Source organism: Lontra canadensis, unplaced genomic scaffold, assembly GCF_010015895.1.
Source record: "Lontra canadensis isolate GAN:19392208 unplaced genomic scaffold, GSC_riverotter_1.0 scaffold5, whole genome shotgun sequence".
In the NCBI taxonomy this organism is placed as follows: Eukaryota; Metazoa; Chordata; class Mammalia; order Carnivora; family Mustelidae; genus Lontra; species Lontra canadensis.
Window position 1 is genome coordinate 40,502,770 of NW_022630999.1, and position 17,196 is coordinate 40,519,965.

The 17,196-nt window shown below is 43.4% G+C and overlaps 1 protein-coding gene across 4 annotated transcripts; it reads left to right on the forward strand.

The window, feature by feature from the left end:
* The first annotated feature begins 522 nt into the window (after positions 1-522).
* Positions 523-11,461, forward strand: CTXN3 (cortexin 3). Of its 4 annotated transcripts, XR_004382006.1 has the most exons (3): positions 523-906; positions 8,754-9,724; positions 11,239-11,461. XR_004382006.1 is itself a non-coding variant. In XM_032851961.1 (2 exons), exon 2 carries the CDS (start codon positions 8,853-8,855, stop codon positions 9,096-9,098), a length of 246 nt encoding a protein of 81 aa, XP_032707852.1. In that variant the 5' UTR covers positions 523-906; positions 8,754-8,852; the 3' UTR covers positions 9,099-9,978. The 4 variants fall into 4 exon arrangements, 3 of the variants coding, with proteins under 3 accessions (XP_032707852.1, XP_032707854.1, XP_032707853.1); XM_032851961.1 differs by lacking the exon at positions 11,239-11,461 and having other exon boundaries at positions 8,754-9,978; XM_032851963.1 differs by lacking the exons at positions 523-906; positions 11,239-11,461 and adding an exon at positions 2,952-2,999 and having other exon boundaries at positions 8,754-9,978.
* The last annotated feature ends 5,735 nt before the right edge of the window (positions 11,462-17,196 follow it).

A 17,196-nucleotide genomic window follows, 5' to 3' on the forward strand; every position in this document is an offset into this window, starting at 1 on the left:
AACTAGAATTTGTAGAATTAGAACAACTTTCTCTCACTGAAGTTCTCTCTTTATTCATCAGCGGTCTCTGACAGCCTGGGTGGGGTGGGGGTACCTGTCAAGGTCACAGTCATGCAGGCTGGCCAAAGGATACACTGGACCTGGCTACCTACAGCCTAGCAAATGTACAAACAGGTGGTAAAAATGTGATTTTAAAAAAATTGTTCTTTCCTCTTTGCCTCCCATAATTACTGCATTTCTAAAAGGTCAATTTTGTTTTTGTTTTTGTTTTAGGAAAAAGGGCCTTCCCTTGGTTTCCCAAATACTATGTTGGTGCCCTTCCTTAGAAGTCTTCCCCTTAATTAGGTTGGCCCGAAGGTCACAAACATAATCAATATGGAGGCCGGGTACTGCAAGGTGCTAATTGACATCCCCAAAGAGGAATAGTGTCAACAATCAATAGGGAAGAAGCGAGCATTGGTAGATTTATGGCTTTGATTTTGAAAAGGTATGGGAATGCCCCGTGATGTTCCCCCACCCTGTGCTCCTTTCGAATGTTAATGCTTTCTTGAAGATGATTTCAGACACACTGCTAGGATACTGCCTCTACTCACTGAAGCAGAATCCTCTGAAGAGTTGCTGAGGCAGAACCAGAATCATGGCTCGCCACAAAGCAGCAGCCGTATTGGCCGCTAACAACGCCTCACACAGAAAGACGATGTTCCTTTAACTCGGGGGTTTTAATGGGAAGTTTCTAAGCCTGAAACAACGGCTTGAGATCTGGGGTGTGCCATTAGCTGCTTGCAGCTGCCACTGTCTCCTGCCTCAACCCAGCCTGGTCGGGAAGAATGGAAACTAAAGAGGCTTGTAACTACCTGTAACTGTTCCACTGGGAAATGGATCAAGTCTTTGTTCAGCCAGATTCAGGTACTTGACCGACACCGGGTCTTTGATGGGCTAATTAATGCTTTTCTCTAACTTTACGATGTATGCATGAGCGATAATCACAGAGATGCCTTTTGCATCCAAGTTCTGAATTTAGATCTACATGTCAGATGAAGTCTAATTAAACAGTTGCTAGGTAAAGTTAATAACCAGGGGGTGAAATGGAATGATGCCTTGATGTTTAAAGCATGCTTAAGTCTACAGTGCTACCGATACGGGATAAAGGAGTAGTAAAACAGGCTCTTTTCTTTGCTAAGCTGCAGTAAATTATTCCTGAAAGCTATCTGCCCATTATAGTAATTCTTCCATTCACCCGAAACATCAAACCTTCTAAAATGTTATGGGAATGTTTTAATTTGTTCACAAAGGATCACAACTTAACTACTCCTAATGATAACGCTGACTGTCCCTGGTGTCCCTGGGTGGTCAGCACGGTGCAGCCCCAGCCTTTTGAGGTATCAGCAAGCACTGTTTTTCACTAGGAAACATGCAAGGACAGAGAAGGCAAACTGGGGATACTAGTAAGCTTTATCGTTTGAAGAGAAAAGTTCCAGTTTGCTAAGGGTGCCTTTTGGGACCCCCAGTTCCCGACTGGGCACTCACGTGGGGTTTTCCTGATATTCTGAGCAAGGCTGCAGACTTCCCCTGCAGTCCCTTTAAAACTCTTCTAGCAAGTGTTGGGAGGAAGATGAAGACAGGGAAGAAGTGAAGAGAAGGGTAGGGCTCAGACTGAAGAGAAAGGTCTCCTGCTGACCCAGAGCTAGCGAGCCAGGACCAACAGGGTCCACTCCCAAACCCAAGCAGGCTGACTTGGCAGTGACAGTCTGAGGGAACAGACTTCCCAGGGCAGCAGTGGGGGCTGGTGACTGTTCCAAACCTGCCTGTTGATGTTTGTAGCTGACCACACTCACGTGTGTGTCAAGCCATTGTTTTAGCGCTTTCTAGTAGCCATGGGTCTTTTTGCTGGGCGTACAAAGTACTATCTGTCCTTAGCCATCCTGTGAATTCTGAAGCATTAGGGCTTTTGCATTGGATCAAGAGGGCTGTATTCAGAAAAGAAAAATATGGAAGTTGCTATGTATTTATGTGAGAGGAAAAAAAAAAAAAGGAGGTATATGTTGGTTAAAATATATGAAGTACCTAAAAAGAGCCAGGAACTCTACCTGAATTTCTGGGCTGGTCACCAAGAGGGCCATGAGTTCTTCGAATTTATAGGAAATATTTTGCATCCTTGTGCATGTATCCTGGAATGCAAATTACTGATCCCTGGGCTCATACACAGTAGTTCTACAAGATTCATGGGTAATAACTTTTGTTTATGTAGTGATCTGATTCCTTAGATGATAAAGTAGGTTTTATGGAAGGCTCACAGTTATAGGGGAAGATATATAATAGGGTCAACTGGGATGTTTACACGTCTGGGGTGGGAGGGTTGGGAGGAAGGGTGGAGTTTATCTCTGGAGCCTCCAGTTTTGCAAACAGCAATGCAGCCAAGGCTTCGTTTAGCTCAAAAAGCAGAGATGATTCTATTTAGTCTCACTCTGATCATACGTATTACGTTAATCATTGAAAGGCATGTTAACATTTCAACAGTCAGTTTCAGAACTGCTGCAGAACAATGTGGCACTTGGAGGACCTTGGTTTCTGTTAGTCGTTGCAAATTCAGTCTTGCCCACCTAGCCAATTCCCTTCCTGGTACAGTCTGCAGAATGGCCTCACGAGTTGGCCAGATAAATATAAATAAGATACACAGGATGGCTTTGTGGGATGGAGTGTCCTGTCCGTCACAGGCTAATGTAAACTCTACAAACCTGTGAGTGTTCTTGCTCAACAGACCCACAGTTTTTGCATCTACTTTTGGAAAACGTGTCAAGTCACATAATGAGGTTTCTGGCCTAGAAGTTTTAAAAACGGGGTGTGGCACTTAAGTGGTTTAGAGGTACTTAAAATACAGGCAGGATGGCTTCACGGCACCCAGCACACCGTGAGCTGCTGAGGGATGACTGGCTTGCTACTCCTTACATGCTGGAGAGAAATTTGCGAGTCAGCAGCCTTCGGGGAATGCTTCTCTTCTGGTAACTGATTTTTATGATTTGGGGCGGTTTACTTATAATCTCCATTCCCCAGTGTGCTTATTTGCATAGGAGAAATTAGAAAGAAACTTGTTTTGCACACAAATGGTATACAGAGGAAACGCTCATTCATCAGCACGGATTTATTGAACGCTCACGATGTGCTAGGCAGGACTTCACAGACATTGCATCTGTTTTAACTATGACCACTGCAACCCGTTGTGGAAGAGTTGGGGGAGGGTGTGAGCTACTGGCCACAAAAGTGGGGGGTGGGGGCAGACCAAATGCCTGTGGGCAGCTCCACAGAGCCATGTGCCAAAGGCACCAAAATCATTCTGTTGCTGTCGCTTTAAAAATAAGAAAAGGAATGTGTCACTGCTTTAAGGTCTATTTTCTTCAGATAAAATAATTTCCCTTACTGTTAAATTGTATAATGTGATGCTAACAAAATGAAATGTCCAAAGGATCCAAGCTTGGGGAGGGTGTATGTTCACATGTGTGGTTTCCAGGTAAGGCGTCTGGCTTCAGGATATTTGGAACGGTTGCTCTTCCCCAGGAGCAGAGCCCCTGAGCTCAGAAAGGCTTGAGCCCTGGAACAGCAGGGCCACCACTAATTTTTGTATTCGATGGGACTCGACCCATCAGCCTGGAAGCCCAGGAAAATGTAAAAAGCCAAATAACTGCTTTTCAAATAATGAAATCAGAGACTATTAATGTGTCACTGTGACTCAGACTAGCTACAATTCTTTGAAATAAGATCTATTTCAAACACAATGGTCTGACATCCCAGGCTGGCTGGATGACATGGGCTTTTTTATCCCTTCTTTCTATCAGCTGGCCCCTCAAAGTTTGAAAATTCAGTTCCTCGGATTGTAAGGCGCCAGAGATTTGACTCAACCTCCATTAAAAAAAAAAAAAAAAAAAAAAAAAAAAAAGGCAGTGACCCCAGAACGGCCAGGAATTTCTCAAGGAGCTTGCTATTTAGTAAGGGGACTGAGCTGAACACCCGGTGGAGACGGGTCCTGTGAGAGGTGCTGTGGCAGAAAGCAGGTGCAGGGTTCCCTGGGGGGCAGGGAGGAACAGAGCAGGAAGTACCCCATCCCTCTGGTGCAGGGAGAGACGGAGGCCCCACTGAGGAGGTGGCACTTGGTGCGAACCCTGAGGGAGGGAGTGAAACCCACAGGCGGGAGTAGAGCGAGGAGGAGGGCATCAGGCAGAGAGCACTATGACTAAAAGCTCAGAGGTGGGAAACCTGGAGGGGTTTAAGGAACAGCTCGTGTTAGGTAGAGCTGCTGCGCAGACCCAGTGAGGACGGCCTCCTCAGGTGTCTGCAGACTCCATCCCACGTAAGTCTGTTCTTCTTGGTCCTTGCCCTCCAAGCCAAATGCAATTTGATGTGTGTTCCTGTTCGAACTTAGGAGGAAAAGAAATTCCTATATTACAAAAATTCCATTGTCGGAATATGACCTCATTGGTCATCCAGGAAACAGGGCTCTCAGGTCCGGGAGGGATTCAGTGGCCGGTGAGGGTTCTTGGTCGTTGGGGTGCCGAGGTTTTCTGGAGGGAAGCAGTGGTAAGATCTGAGCTGAGAAGGCTGGGTCTTGGCGTGGTATGTCGGAAGCATGAGAAAAGAAAGCGAGGCCTCTGTGTACATCATTCTAAGTGGGGCCCGTGGCTGACAGTGAGAGGGACTAGGGCTGAGAGGAACTGCTCGCCCTGGGCTTCGTAGGTAATGCAGAGGGTTCTACACTTTGTGCGATCGGAGTCCAGGGAGCTTGACTCTGGGGATGCGTTATAAGATTTTTGAGAATGGCATCTTTTAATTCAGTTTTCTTCAGTCCAGCATTAAAATGAGCCTTTATTATGTCCTGAGCCCACACAAATGGAGGTCCAGGAAGACAGGCATGTGCCACATGATGGGGAAGACTATTAGGATTGAAATAGGGCCATGAGAAACTGTGGTCCTCTCGTACTTAACACAACCGCCTTTTGTTATTATTACCACTTAGGACGATTGTGTCGGAAATCCTTTGAAATAATTTACTTGCCCAGATTTCTCTATTTGCCTAAAAGGAAGATTTCGTTATTCAGGTAGAAGCCGTCGTGACTGTTTCACAAGGATCATTTTTGCAGAAAGGGGACATTTCACTCCAAGGCAGACATTTTAAAAATTTTGCTGTCTTTGAATATTTTGGGACTGTGGTAGTCCAGTGATCACACTTATTTTTCTTTTTCTGCCTCTTCCTCTATCTGATGCTGCCTTTAACTTAAATGTGCTGTGGAGCTTTCCAGATTTGTAAATTATTGATTAGCTGATGGCGGGTTTAAAATCAAGCAGGCTCTTCTAGGGATTTCCATCCATCCCAGGCAAAACTGTGAGAGACCTGGCTTTTCTTCCTTGGTCTCTGTATCCCCATATCCCTTTATAACCATCTCCAGATCTTCTCAACTGTATCTCCCATTCCCCACCCTCCCCAGGAATTCTCTCCTCCTGGGCCATTGGCCCTCAGTACCCCATGTCTCCTCCCCCCAAACCCCAGTGGCCCCTCATTTCCAGCAAGACCCATGAGCCCCCTTACTATCTACCACATTTTCCCTCCTTCAAGTAAGAGCAGTTTTCCCAGACAAATCCTTGCTAAGTGTTAATGTGCCACTCTCCGTGGTAAAAGACTGCAATTTAATAAAAGGCTTTGAAGAGTTGGCCAAATGAAGTTATTTTAACAGGTACTGGGTTATCACAGTATGCTGGGAAGGGAGAGGCTGATGATTTATAAGGAGTTGTGACATTTTCAAAATGCTTTCCTTTCCGTTTTCCCATCAGTTGGGTGTATCAGGAAGGGGTTGGAAGATATGTGTTTCTGTTTCAGCGGGCTTCTAAAAACCTGTGAGGAGGCTGCAGAGAGGGTTAACCATATTCTTGCATCTGCCTTTTAATCAGCACAGGGTGGCATCTGTGCAAATTAAAACTGATTTTTAAGTCTTTCTAAGGGTTGGCTTCCCTGGGAAGAAGCCAGGCTCCAGGCTCATTTACAGGGAAACGGAAGAGGGAAATGGGGTTCATAACCTGAATCAGGATGACTGGGTTACTTCTAGGGCTTCTTGGAAGGGTCACCCATGCCTGCAGCCCCCACATGAATGGTGGACCAGCTCGAAAACGCGAGTGATGGAGGAAGTCTAGGCAGTATGAGATGATGAGTTAGGAGAAGAGGAATTGGTATTTTGCCTTGGACGAACAACAAGGGTGGGAAAGACTGCTCCTGGGCATCAAGATGGCTCTTGTCGAGTGGGCACTGGGGGTGAGAAGGGAAGGATTGAATAAGGAAGGTATCACTCTTTTGGTCCCCCAGCTTGTGGCTAGGGAGTCATCGCAGGCTCAAATTGTCCTATGTCTGGTTGCTCACTGTTTTCAGTGAACTTCACAGATCCAGAAATCTTTATGTCGTATGCTTACATAGTTAATGGGCTTCCGTTTTTCTCTATTTCCTTTCTGGATTATATGATGTTTTCGTAGAGAATGTCCTAAAAATGCATAGCTATCTCAGCCGTGTCAAGAGCAGATACAGACACAGAAAGGGACTCTGGCCTCATTTGGGCTGGAGGGGAAATGGACATAGAGTGGGATTCCTAGTAAGTCTGTGGGGAGGGCAGGGTCAAAGTGATGGGATGCTCAGTAGGACATGGAAGGACAAAAGGGAACATGACAGGACAGCTTAGACATTTATTCCTTGAGCAGCACACAACTTTCTTTTGACCCAGCCCTTGGTGAATTTTATACTCGGTATGAACAAGTCTAGTTTGGGTATCTCTTGGGTGTGCAAACGGCCCTTGCTGGAGGTACTAGGGACTAGTACTAAGGAAGTACTAAGGACTGCTGCTGGCTACCCTTTCCTGCCCCCTCCCTTCAACCCAGTTATCTGCCAAGAGTTAACAACCAAGGTTGGGGGGGCGCCTGGGTGGCTCAGTGGGTTAAAGCCTCTGCCTTTGACTCAGGTCATGATCCCTGGGTCCTGCCCCACATCGGGCTCTCTGCTCAGCGGAGAGTCCTCCGGTCTCTGCCTGCCTCTCTGCCTACTTGTGATCTCTGTCTGTCAAATAAATAAATAAAATCTTTATATATATATTTAAAAAAAAAAAAAAACAAGGTTGGGAGGGTGTTTAAAAGCAAGCAAACCAAACCAAACCCAATCCGTCAACATCCTCCATATCCCCAAGGAGCTTATTTTTAAGAAACACCATCAAATTTTATCCCAATCTTGCTTCAAAATAAAAATGAATGATAAACAAATCTACTGCAACTATTCCAGCCTTAAACAAAATTTAGTCACAGAGCTGCAAAATATTCTTTCCCCCCCAAATTGGTAACTCTTTTCTTATAGACACTGGTTGTAAATCCCTTTATAAACGGTGTCCTAAACTGTGATTTTATAAACTTTTAAGTGTCAACATATGTGCAAGCTGTTATGATCACTAATGCTATACTTCAAGGCAACAATTAGAAGTTAGCTGTAGAAATATTGTGTTTGAGCTTTAGGTCATAATTTCTATTTTTATTTGGTTGCTTATTTTCACTGAATGTAATTTCTTTTGAATCCATGTTAATTCCCATAGCTGAGTACTCTCCTATGCATTTTTTCTTATAAACAGACTCACACATAAATTTAGTTCAACATCTTGAGTTTTTATGGCCTTTGTGTATACTCCAACTTGCCCTTAAAGACAAACAGTAATATCCACATATCTTAATTTTTCCACCAGTAAAATGGAAATAGTGATAACTTATCTTTTTCCTTCTCTTCCTTTTTATCAAATGGTCTCAAGCAGTAGGAGGCCACTGTAAGGCTTTTTTGAAAAAATGCAGCCAATCAATTCCTTTTCCTTAGTTCAGTTCTTGAGGTGCTTCTCTGGGTCACGTATTGAACCTGGCCTTTGTTTTCTGAAGAAAAAAGAAAAGCAGCAGGAGCTTGATGGTCTGGGAACCTGAGATGCCTTCTTTTTCCCTTGGTCTAGGCAAGAGAAAGCAAAGGAGGAGCATCCTGGCTTCCACAGCCATGTCTGAAGAGAAGCAACTCGTAGTTTTATTTTTCTTCTTTGTATACTTTTCTAAGTGTTTTCGCAGACATCCATCCTCATTATGGCACCGTGAGATACACAGGCATTTCTGATTCCATTTTTTGGCTTAGTGATCTCTTCAAGGGCCCATACTCATTGAGTGGTAAAATGGAGGCCAGAGGCTGGGGCTCAGAACCCCTGAGAATTTCTCTGTTAAGTACCTTTTCCAGCCTCAGTTTCCTTACACCGGGGTTTTAGAGGTCTCCGCTTTCACGGAGCTTGTAGTAGAGTGGCTAACCTATGTTGTGTTTAGCTATAGTCTTGGCACATAGCTGATGTTCCATCAATGGTATCATTATGAGAATGATGTGAAAGTCATATTATTGGAGGGAATCTGGAAGAGACTTGGCAGGGGACACTCGGTTTGGATGTCAAGCTGGCAGCACACCCCGAGGTCAACATTACCTTGCGCATTTCTCATCTTCTGTACTTTGGTTGTCTTCCCCGCCCAGCCCTCCTGGCCCCAGGTGCCTGCTCTGAGGACAGTTTGGTAATTTCATGCAAGAGTAAAATATTCTCTCTCATAATTACACAGAATGTAGCATGTCTGTGAAAAAGTTTAGAGATTCCTTGTTTTCTCTGACGAACAGGACTGTGAGCATAGAAATCATTTTCTATGATTCTCCTTGCCTTTCATTCTTCCTGCAGATAACTCAGCGTCTCCACGGGGCAGCCACCATGATCTCAGCAGACTGATGATGGGAGAAAAGGAAACTGGGAGATCCCATTCTTCTGCTTCTCTGGACGATGGATGGAGGACAGCCTGTTCCTTCACCCCTAGTGCCCCTTGAGAACGCATCAGCAGATTCTAGCATGTCTCTGGAGCAAAAAACCACATTTGTGTTTGTGATTTTGTTGTTCATTTTCTTGGGCATCCTCATTGTCAGGTGCTTCCGGATCCTTCTGGACCCATATCGGAGCATGCCGACCTCAACCTGGGCTGATGGACTTGAAGGGCTGGAGAAGGGGCAGTTTGACCATGCCCTTGCTTAGCAGAGGGGAGGCAGGATTCCCCTCCTGAAAGGGGGAAGTGTGGCATGTCTTGGTAAGGAATTCTCTTTAGTCAATGTTCTCAACAAACTAAGTTTTAACAGCACCTTGTCCTAGACCTCCCTCATTTATTAAACATGCTGTTCAGTTAAAAGCATTTGAAGGGTATTAGAGATGAAGGTTTATAACACTCTCCTAAAATAGGAAGCCTTGGATTTCCATGTTGACTCAGTGAATGAATACTGCTGAACGTGTGCGATGGTGAAAGCAAGAGCATCAGCACTGACACAAACTTTGCCATAAAATGAGGCCCTCTCCCACCCAACCAGAGAATGAAGAATGGAAAGGATCTGAAGCAAATCTGGTCTCAGCACCATGAAGAGGCTTTCTTGTTCTGAGTGTGTTCTCAGTTGGCTTATTTACATGGGAATCTGGGTTCTGGGCAAAGAGACTGGGTTGAGTGAACCTGGGGGAGCCTTGGGAAGCCAGGGGGTGGGGGGCGCTTAGCACAGATGGTTCCATCCCTGGAAAAGATGAGTGATGTTGATCTCATTTTATTTCTCAAGTACAACTGAATTCAGAGGCTTATGGAGATTTGCAAACCCTACACCAGGCCAAGTACATTCTAGGTATTCATATTAATTAGTAGTGTAGAGGTAGCTACATACATAACCTGAATTGACTTTCTTGACGCAAGTGATTAAAATAATGGGTTGTGAGTGCAGCTATGAGTTGTTGTTGTTTTGTGTGTGTGTGTGTGTGTGTATATGTGTGTTTTTAATAAAAAGTTAATTGTTTAGAAGAGAAGACTGTCACAGTCTTAAGAGGAATGTATGTTTGTGACAGAATAGAGAAGCCAAATAAAACTTCTCAAGAAACGGTAGTGTCTTCTCTCCTGTTTCACTGAGACGAGTGCCTTGGTGGCCGCGTGTGATGCTGAGCGCGGGGGACGAGCCATGTTCAAGAGACAGAAAAAGCTGCAAGGTCATCAAGTTCACCCCTCTCCCATTTCAGAAAGGGCTCCCACACATTGTCCTGTACACATACAACCTATCCTAAGCACTATTTAAGACCACTGAAAGAGAGCTGTGAACACCTCTTATTCCAACTTCTCTTGGTAGGAAAACCTTGTGTCTAAACTAAGCCCCTGAGGCCATATTTATAATCTCTGTCTTCTAATTTTCTCCTCAGCTAGCCATCCTATTTTTTAAATTAATTAAAAAAGTTCAAAAAGTCAACTATGCCTGAAAAAGCAGCCCTTAGTAAAATTGCCTCCTTGTCTTTTTTTTTTTTTTTAAACATTCTTCGGAGGGCCTCCTGTTCGGATTTTCCCATCTCCCCATGTTCCCCTTGACTTCGTTTTTAAATTTTTAAAAATTAATTAATTTTTAAAAAATAACTTCTACACCCAGTGTAGGACTTGAACTCACAACCCCAAGATCAAGAGTCATACACTCTTCTAACTGAGTGGGCTAGGCATCCCTCTTGACCTTTTTATTAAAAAAAAAATAAAAGCTTTATTGAAACATAATTCACATACCACAAAATTTACACTTTGAAAGTGTACAATTCAGCAGCTTTTAGTACTTTTCCAGAATTGTATGACCATCACCACTGCCTAATTCTACAATTCTGTACCCATTAGTAGTGATTTCCCAACCCCTTTTTTCCAGCCCCTGGCAACCTTGAATCTACTTTCTGTCTCTATGGGTTTGCCAAGTCTGGAAATTTTATTTAAATGGAATTACAGAATATGTGGTCTTTTGTGTCTGGCTTTTTGAAGTGGCATGTTTTCAAGGTTGGTTCATCCATGTGGTAGCATTCCTTTGCATGGCCAGATACTATTCCATCATTGGGTTGTACCATGTTTTGTTGGCCTATTGGCTGTCACCAATATACGGTGGCTAATATGAGTATTGCTGTGAACATTTGTTTCCAAGTCTTTGTATATTTTCAGTTCTCTTGCGTGTATTCCTAGAAGTGGATTTGCTGGGTTATATCTTAACTCTATGTTTAACTTTTTGAAGAAGCAAGAGACTGTTTCCCAAAGTGGTTGTTGCATCATTTTACATTCCCACCAGCAATGTATGGGGCTTTTGGTTCTTTTCTTAACTCTCTCCAATGACCCAAATTTCTTCTTTAGCTATAGACTTCATAATGGAACACACCACTTCAAGGATGAGCCAGATTAAAAGGAGAGAACCACCTTGTGGTATCTACATGCTGCTAGTTTACTGATGCCTCTGAAGATCCTTTGCTTCTAGATCTAAAGCAAAATACTGATGCTGAGCTACACGTCATCCCGTGGTCTGTGATGTCACCTGAATATTTTTTTTTCTGCTTTACCAATACAAATTTCTTTAACCCACTAATTAAAAAGTTTTCTTTTTTTATTGAAATGTACCACATCCCATGTGTCCTTATTCAATATTTTCCTATTTTATTGGGTCTATTTAAACCCATTCAGGTATTAATGAAGCACCTGCTTCGAGCCTGTCCTTTCTGGCACAGGGCCACTTCTTGCTCTAGTACCTTTCAACCTTGTTGGAGGCTTAAGAAATGAAAGAAGGTTTGTGTCCGAATCCTTGTTCAAATGACCAATATGGACTTATGGCTCCCATGGTATCAAAATCATCTGTGACCTTAAAAGATATATATGCCCCCCAACGCCCACTAATTGTTCTTATAAGAGTTATACATGATCATGGTAAAAAATGTATGAAGGTCATGGAAAAATATAAAGTAAGTGTCTGTAGTCAAAATTCTGCCTTCTTAGGTCACTCCAATTCCAGTTTCTCTAGGGGAGGTTGTTGAAAATATAGAGTGCTACAGCCATCCATCCCCAGAGGCTGATTCTGTGGACCTGGGTTGGTGAACAAATGTTATGGGAGACAGAACATGGGAGTGATGGACATGGGCCAAAACAATCAAGGAACTCTCTTGGGACAGAATGATTCAGGTGCGATGGTCCACGTTTAAATGTTTGGTAGAAAGTTTTTTTGCAATGGAAGTCATTATTATGAAATAAATTATATCTTGACCTAACAGGATGGAGAGGTTTGGGATATATGCAAAGGAGGAGAGGAGGAAAAACAATAGAGTAAGGAAAAGGGGTGTGGGTGTGGAGCCTGCCACAAGGAGAGTAGCCTGGCTGGGGAAAATGGTTGGGGCACAGCCGGAGTTTGTGTAGAAGGGATAAAGGTGAACACCAGAGTGTCCTTAAAAGCAAAATGAAGTGTGGACTCAGTGCAGGTTGGCGAGAAAGAAAATGACAAGAAGGGTGCCTGTCAGTTCCAGTTTGTGCAGCCTTCCTCAGGGCAACGTGGGGATCTGCTTCTATAATGGGAACGGACTGAAATAGCCACCTGCCCTCTGAGGCTTGGAGCCCAGGATTGCCAGTAAGTGCAAGGGGGCCTCCGGAAGCCTGCTCCTCTTTCTTCCCTCCCTTCATTCCTCACCCCATTTTTCTTTCCCCTTCTCAGATTACAGCTCCTTGTTCAGCCTGCCCTCACTGGGTCTCCCGTGCTCCACCCCTCCCTTCTCCAGAGCAGGAGGACCATAACAAGTGATAAAAAGCTTTGGGCTATTCAGAGTAAATCGATCCCTCCTGTGAGAAGTGCTAACTCTCTGTTTTAATTACTCACGGCTCCTTGGGGTGAACAGCATATTCTCCAAAGGTCACATAAGCCCTCTCTTTCCCAGCTTTCTGGCTTCAGGAGTTACAGTGCAGCATTTTGCCTACCTTACAAGATATTTATAACAAGAGCAGCTGCCCTCTATCATGTATATCTGCATCCCAGGATGAAAAAAACTATTTTCCCAAGGTCAGTCTGGAGTAGAGCTGCTTTTTGATTCAGAAAAATATGGCTAACTCATTGTCCGCCTAAGATCTGCCCAGTCTATGCCCCCAAGGGACCCCAAGTTCTAGATCAATGGTACTCCCTCCAAGAGACCTTTTTTAAATATCTTAAGCATGGAGCAAAGTAAGTCTGACATGGGGTGTGAAGCAGATTAACTTGACTCCTGCTGTTGAAGTAATGAACATTCCAAGCCAGATCATTCTTTTACTATTTTTAAGGGTTAAAGCTGAAACAAAATAAGCAAGTTTTAGGAGGCAGAAGTTGGAACAGATGCTTATGTATGTAGGAAAAGTATGCATTCAAGTTCCTTTTTTATTGGCTTCGTTGCATAGTGTTTTATTGAAACCCTGGAGCTTTCCTGTTGTAAATGTATTAGTAAATTTGGGGAGATAAGAAATTTTACTTGTCCACTGTAAATAATTTTTTAAAAACCCTGTAGTGAAGAAGATGTCAACTTCCGAAGCTGATATGTAAAGCATATTGAAACCCAATCATTTAACCCCAGAGCCCTGAACAAATTCGGAGATCTGATTTATGAGATTTGAGGTGTGCGTCTGCTGAAACAAACTGAGGGAGTCTCAATTGTTGATGAGTCACAGAGTTGTAGAGCAGAGCCATGATCTCGGAAGAGCCCAAATCACTAAATATGTATTGTATGTACAATCTGGGATCAAAGTAACCCAGGCGGTAAGTTATTTGCTCGTTGTGAGGTGTGATAGAAAGAGTCTCTAAACTTTGTATCTCTTGTTTCTTAAAAGAATCAGTGAGTTATTTCCAGAGAGATATGAGATATCTACCTTATCAGAAGTAAGGCCTCCCTGGCCTACAGTGTGGTTTGGCCAGATGATCCAGGGTCCAACATTTCAGCCAGTTGGGGGCCCTTTCGAAGGTCATTTTTGAGAAGAGCATTCCCTGGCTGCATTTAGTATAGAATGGAAATTTCATTTGCAGTTTCCTGCCATAAACTATGCTCATGTCTTGTCACAAAGCATCACAAGATACTATTATTCTATCCCTCCATCCTGTCTCATTTCCCAATATCCTGATTGATGTTACTGTGCTTTAAGGCAGGAGAGATTCCCTTTAAACCATCTTTCAAAGGTGATTTCCTCCCTCACTTTTTCTCTAAGCCTTATTACCCAGCCTAAGAGCTCCAAATTTATGCCAGCTTTTAAGAAAGTGGCTCTCTCTGGATTCTTTGGAGCCTGAACAGCTAGAAAGAAACACTGCTGCTGTCTATTTCAAGCCCCTCACTTCGCTTATGAAGAAATGGAGAGGCAAAGAGGTCAAAGGGCACGCTCTGTCATCTCCACCTACTGGTTATAGCTGTTTGCTTTATGTAAATGGTGTGAAGAGGGATTCAAACAGAATGGGCAGGTAATAAATCCACAAAGTAAAAAGATGTCCATGTTCTGTCATGATGGCTATTCTTAAGTAATCTCTCTCTCTCTCAGAGGGGGAAAACAAACATCTTATTTCTTAAAACAACAACAACAACAAAAACCCTATGGGTACTGTATTTTCTTTTGAGGTCTTCTCCAACTTCAGTTTAAATGTCTAGACACCCAGAAATATTTCTAGGTGGATTGTAAAGGATTCCTTAGCAAAGATTCTGTTTCTCAAAACGCAGGATAACCAATCCAGGGTAAAGCTTCAAAGGGTCTTTATTTCCAAATAGACTTTTGAGTGGTTTTTCTTAGCTGAAGAGGCAGACGAGGGAGATTACAGCATGATGTTCATAAAGGCTTTGGCTGTGGCCCTATCTCTGGCTTATCAAAGAGACGTCTGGATCCTCTTGGGGCCCAGAGATAGCGTCAGAAGATACACAATGAAGTATTTCAAATTTGAAAGTACTCTTTATCCCTTTTTGTCATGCATTTTTTCCTAGTTACTTCATTTCTTTCTTTCCCTTTCTTTTCTGATAAGTGGAGTGTTAGAAGAAGCTCAATGTAACATTGAACGCAGCACTTCTCTGGTATGTGAGTATTAATAGTCCTTAACAGTCACCACGAATGGCTGCCCGGCTTCTGCCTGACCACATCCAACTTCTTCTGGAGTCCACTGCTTCTTCTTTTTTGTTCTGTTCTGCTCTTTTTTTAAAAAATAGAAATATTTACCTATCTACCATTAATGTGTCTTTTGGTCACTTTTCACCCATGGACATTGTTTTATTCCTCTGAAGTGATCCAATGCAGTTTTTGTTGAAAACGATGTATGGATCTCTCCTCTTTCTGCTTGTGCTTCTGGAAGAGGCATGACATCACTTTGTTCTTTTTCAAAGACGTGTGTTGAGAGATAGGATCTGTCATCCTCTAGGAAAATGGTCGGATGGACTTGCTTGGGCACTATCATGAAAGAATGGGATTTTCTATGGACAGGTTTCCTCTCCTGCAATGCAACCCACAGAGGGCAGACATCGTCTGGTGCTTCTTTGTGTTGCCCTGGGGAGCTGGCACAAGAAAATGCTGGTGTTGTTGGGGCTGTGATTGCTGTGATGAACCCTCCTCTGTCTCTGAGCTTCACGTCTTCTGCCAGCATTCGTGAAACTGTGTCCGGCTAAACTGTCAGCTTCCAAGTACGGTAAAACCTCAGCTCCTTCATAGCTCTTGACATATCAGCATTCCCCCAGGATTTAAAAAAAAGAAAAAAAAATGCAATTCTTTTAACCATCTCCTACGGTCAGGTGTTTCGAATCATCTCTTGCTCTTATCAAATATTCTGGATGCTCTTCAGTTTAACTCTGTCTCTGCTGCCTAGAAAGGAAAATAACCATCCACACGCAGTCTGACTAAAATGAGTGAAAACAAATTGTCCTTTATTTTGTTCTGAAAGCCACAAGTTGTGAGGCAGCCCAAGATGAAATGATCTTTTTGGCAGTTTGTTGCTGTTGATTCATACCGAATTCACCATCAACCTAAACTCTGGGGCCTTCTCATTGACACCAAGGGGAAAATTAATGTATGCCAGTGTTATGTCAAATGTAAGTTCCCACCCTATTCTTGTACAGGTTTTAAGTTTTGCACCTGAGTCCAGGAATTTAAAATTTCCCGGTTGTGATTTCTCTGTATTCCATTTGGACTACCATTCTAGGTTTTTTTATAACTTGATTCCTTCATTATCCTCTTCCATGGGTTCACCATCTTTGCAACATCCATAAATTGGCAGAGTAAGCCATCTATATATTTATCCAAATTAATGATGAAACTTTGAGCATCTTGGAGCTGAGGGGAGAGCCCCAGGCCACGCCATGGAGATCTCAGTGCGTTTCAGGCATCAGCTGGCAGCAGTGATAGTAAGCCACTGTTCCCCACAGAAGCTCCATGGAGATGCTCCATGGAGACGCTCAGTGAGGGGTGAGCAGGAAGCATGAGGACTCATTTAAGTCTGCAGCAGAGCTTAAGATGACAGGGAAACCACCAAAGTGATATTTGTGTAACTTGCAGTGCTCAGCTGAAACGTTAGGGATCCAAATTGGCAAGTGGGAGTCACACAAATGTCAATAAGGGACTGGATCCACATTCCCTCCAGCTTAAGACTCAGAGGCAGTGAAAAGACTTTTGGCGACACCCACCTCTCTGCCCAACCGCTGTCACTCTGGTTTACATGAAAATGATTATGTAATAAGCTGCCTGAGGAAAACTTCTCCCCCTGTGGCAGAGATCATCAATCATATGTTAATCCACATCAGAAGGCACGGACTAAGGAAAGTGCTCCCGCCTGGTTCCCTGGCAGCCTGGGTTCATTACTGGTTCAACGATGACAAGGGAGCTGGGAAGCTTTCTGAAGTCACTTAATTCCTCTGGGCCTCACTTTCTTTACTTGTAAATTGAGAGGTTTAGATTGCTAAATCTCCAAATATCCTTTTACTTCTTAAAAAAACATCTATAGCTAGCAATTGGGGAATCCTTTATGGAATGCCCATATGAAAGGCACTTGAAGGAATCTGATGCTATGCCCAGGTCACATGGCCAGTTGGGGGGCAAAGTGAACATGTGAACCCAGTTTGCCTTGAATGCTCCCCTCTCTACAAAATAGCACTAGGAGTCAGACCAAGAGCGAAAACTCTAAAAATAAGTGAAATCCCAGAAATAGAAATCACATTTTCTAGAAATACTCATTGAACCAACATTCTGCTGAAAGTTTAGTTGTTATTATTATTATTCTTAAGAAACTACCTGGAAACGAGGTTTTTAAGGGCTAGAAAGTGGCCTTGGCCACGGCTTGGAGGTTGTCTTAATATA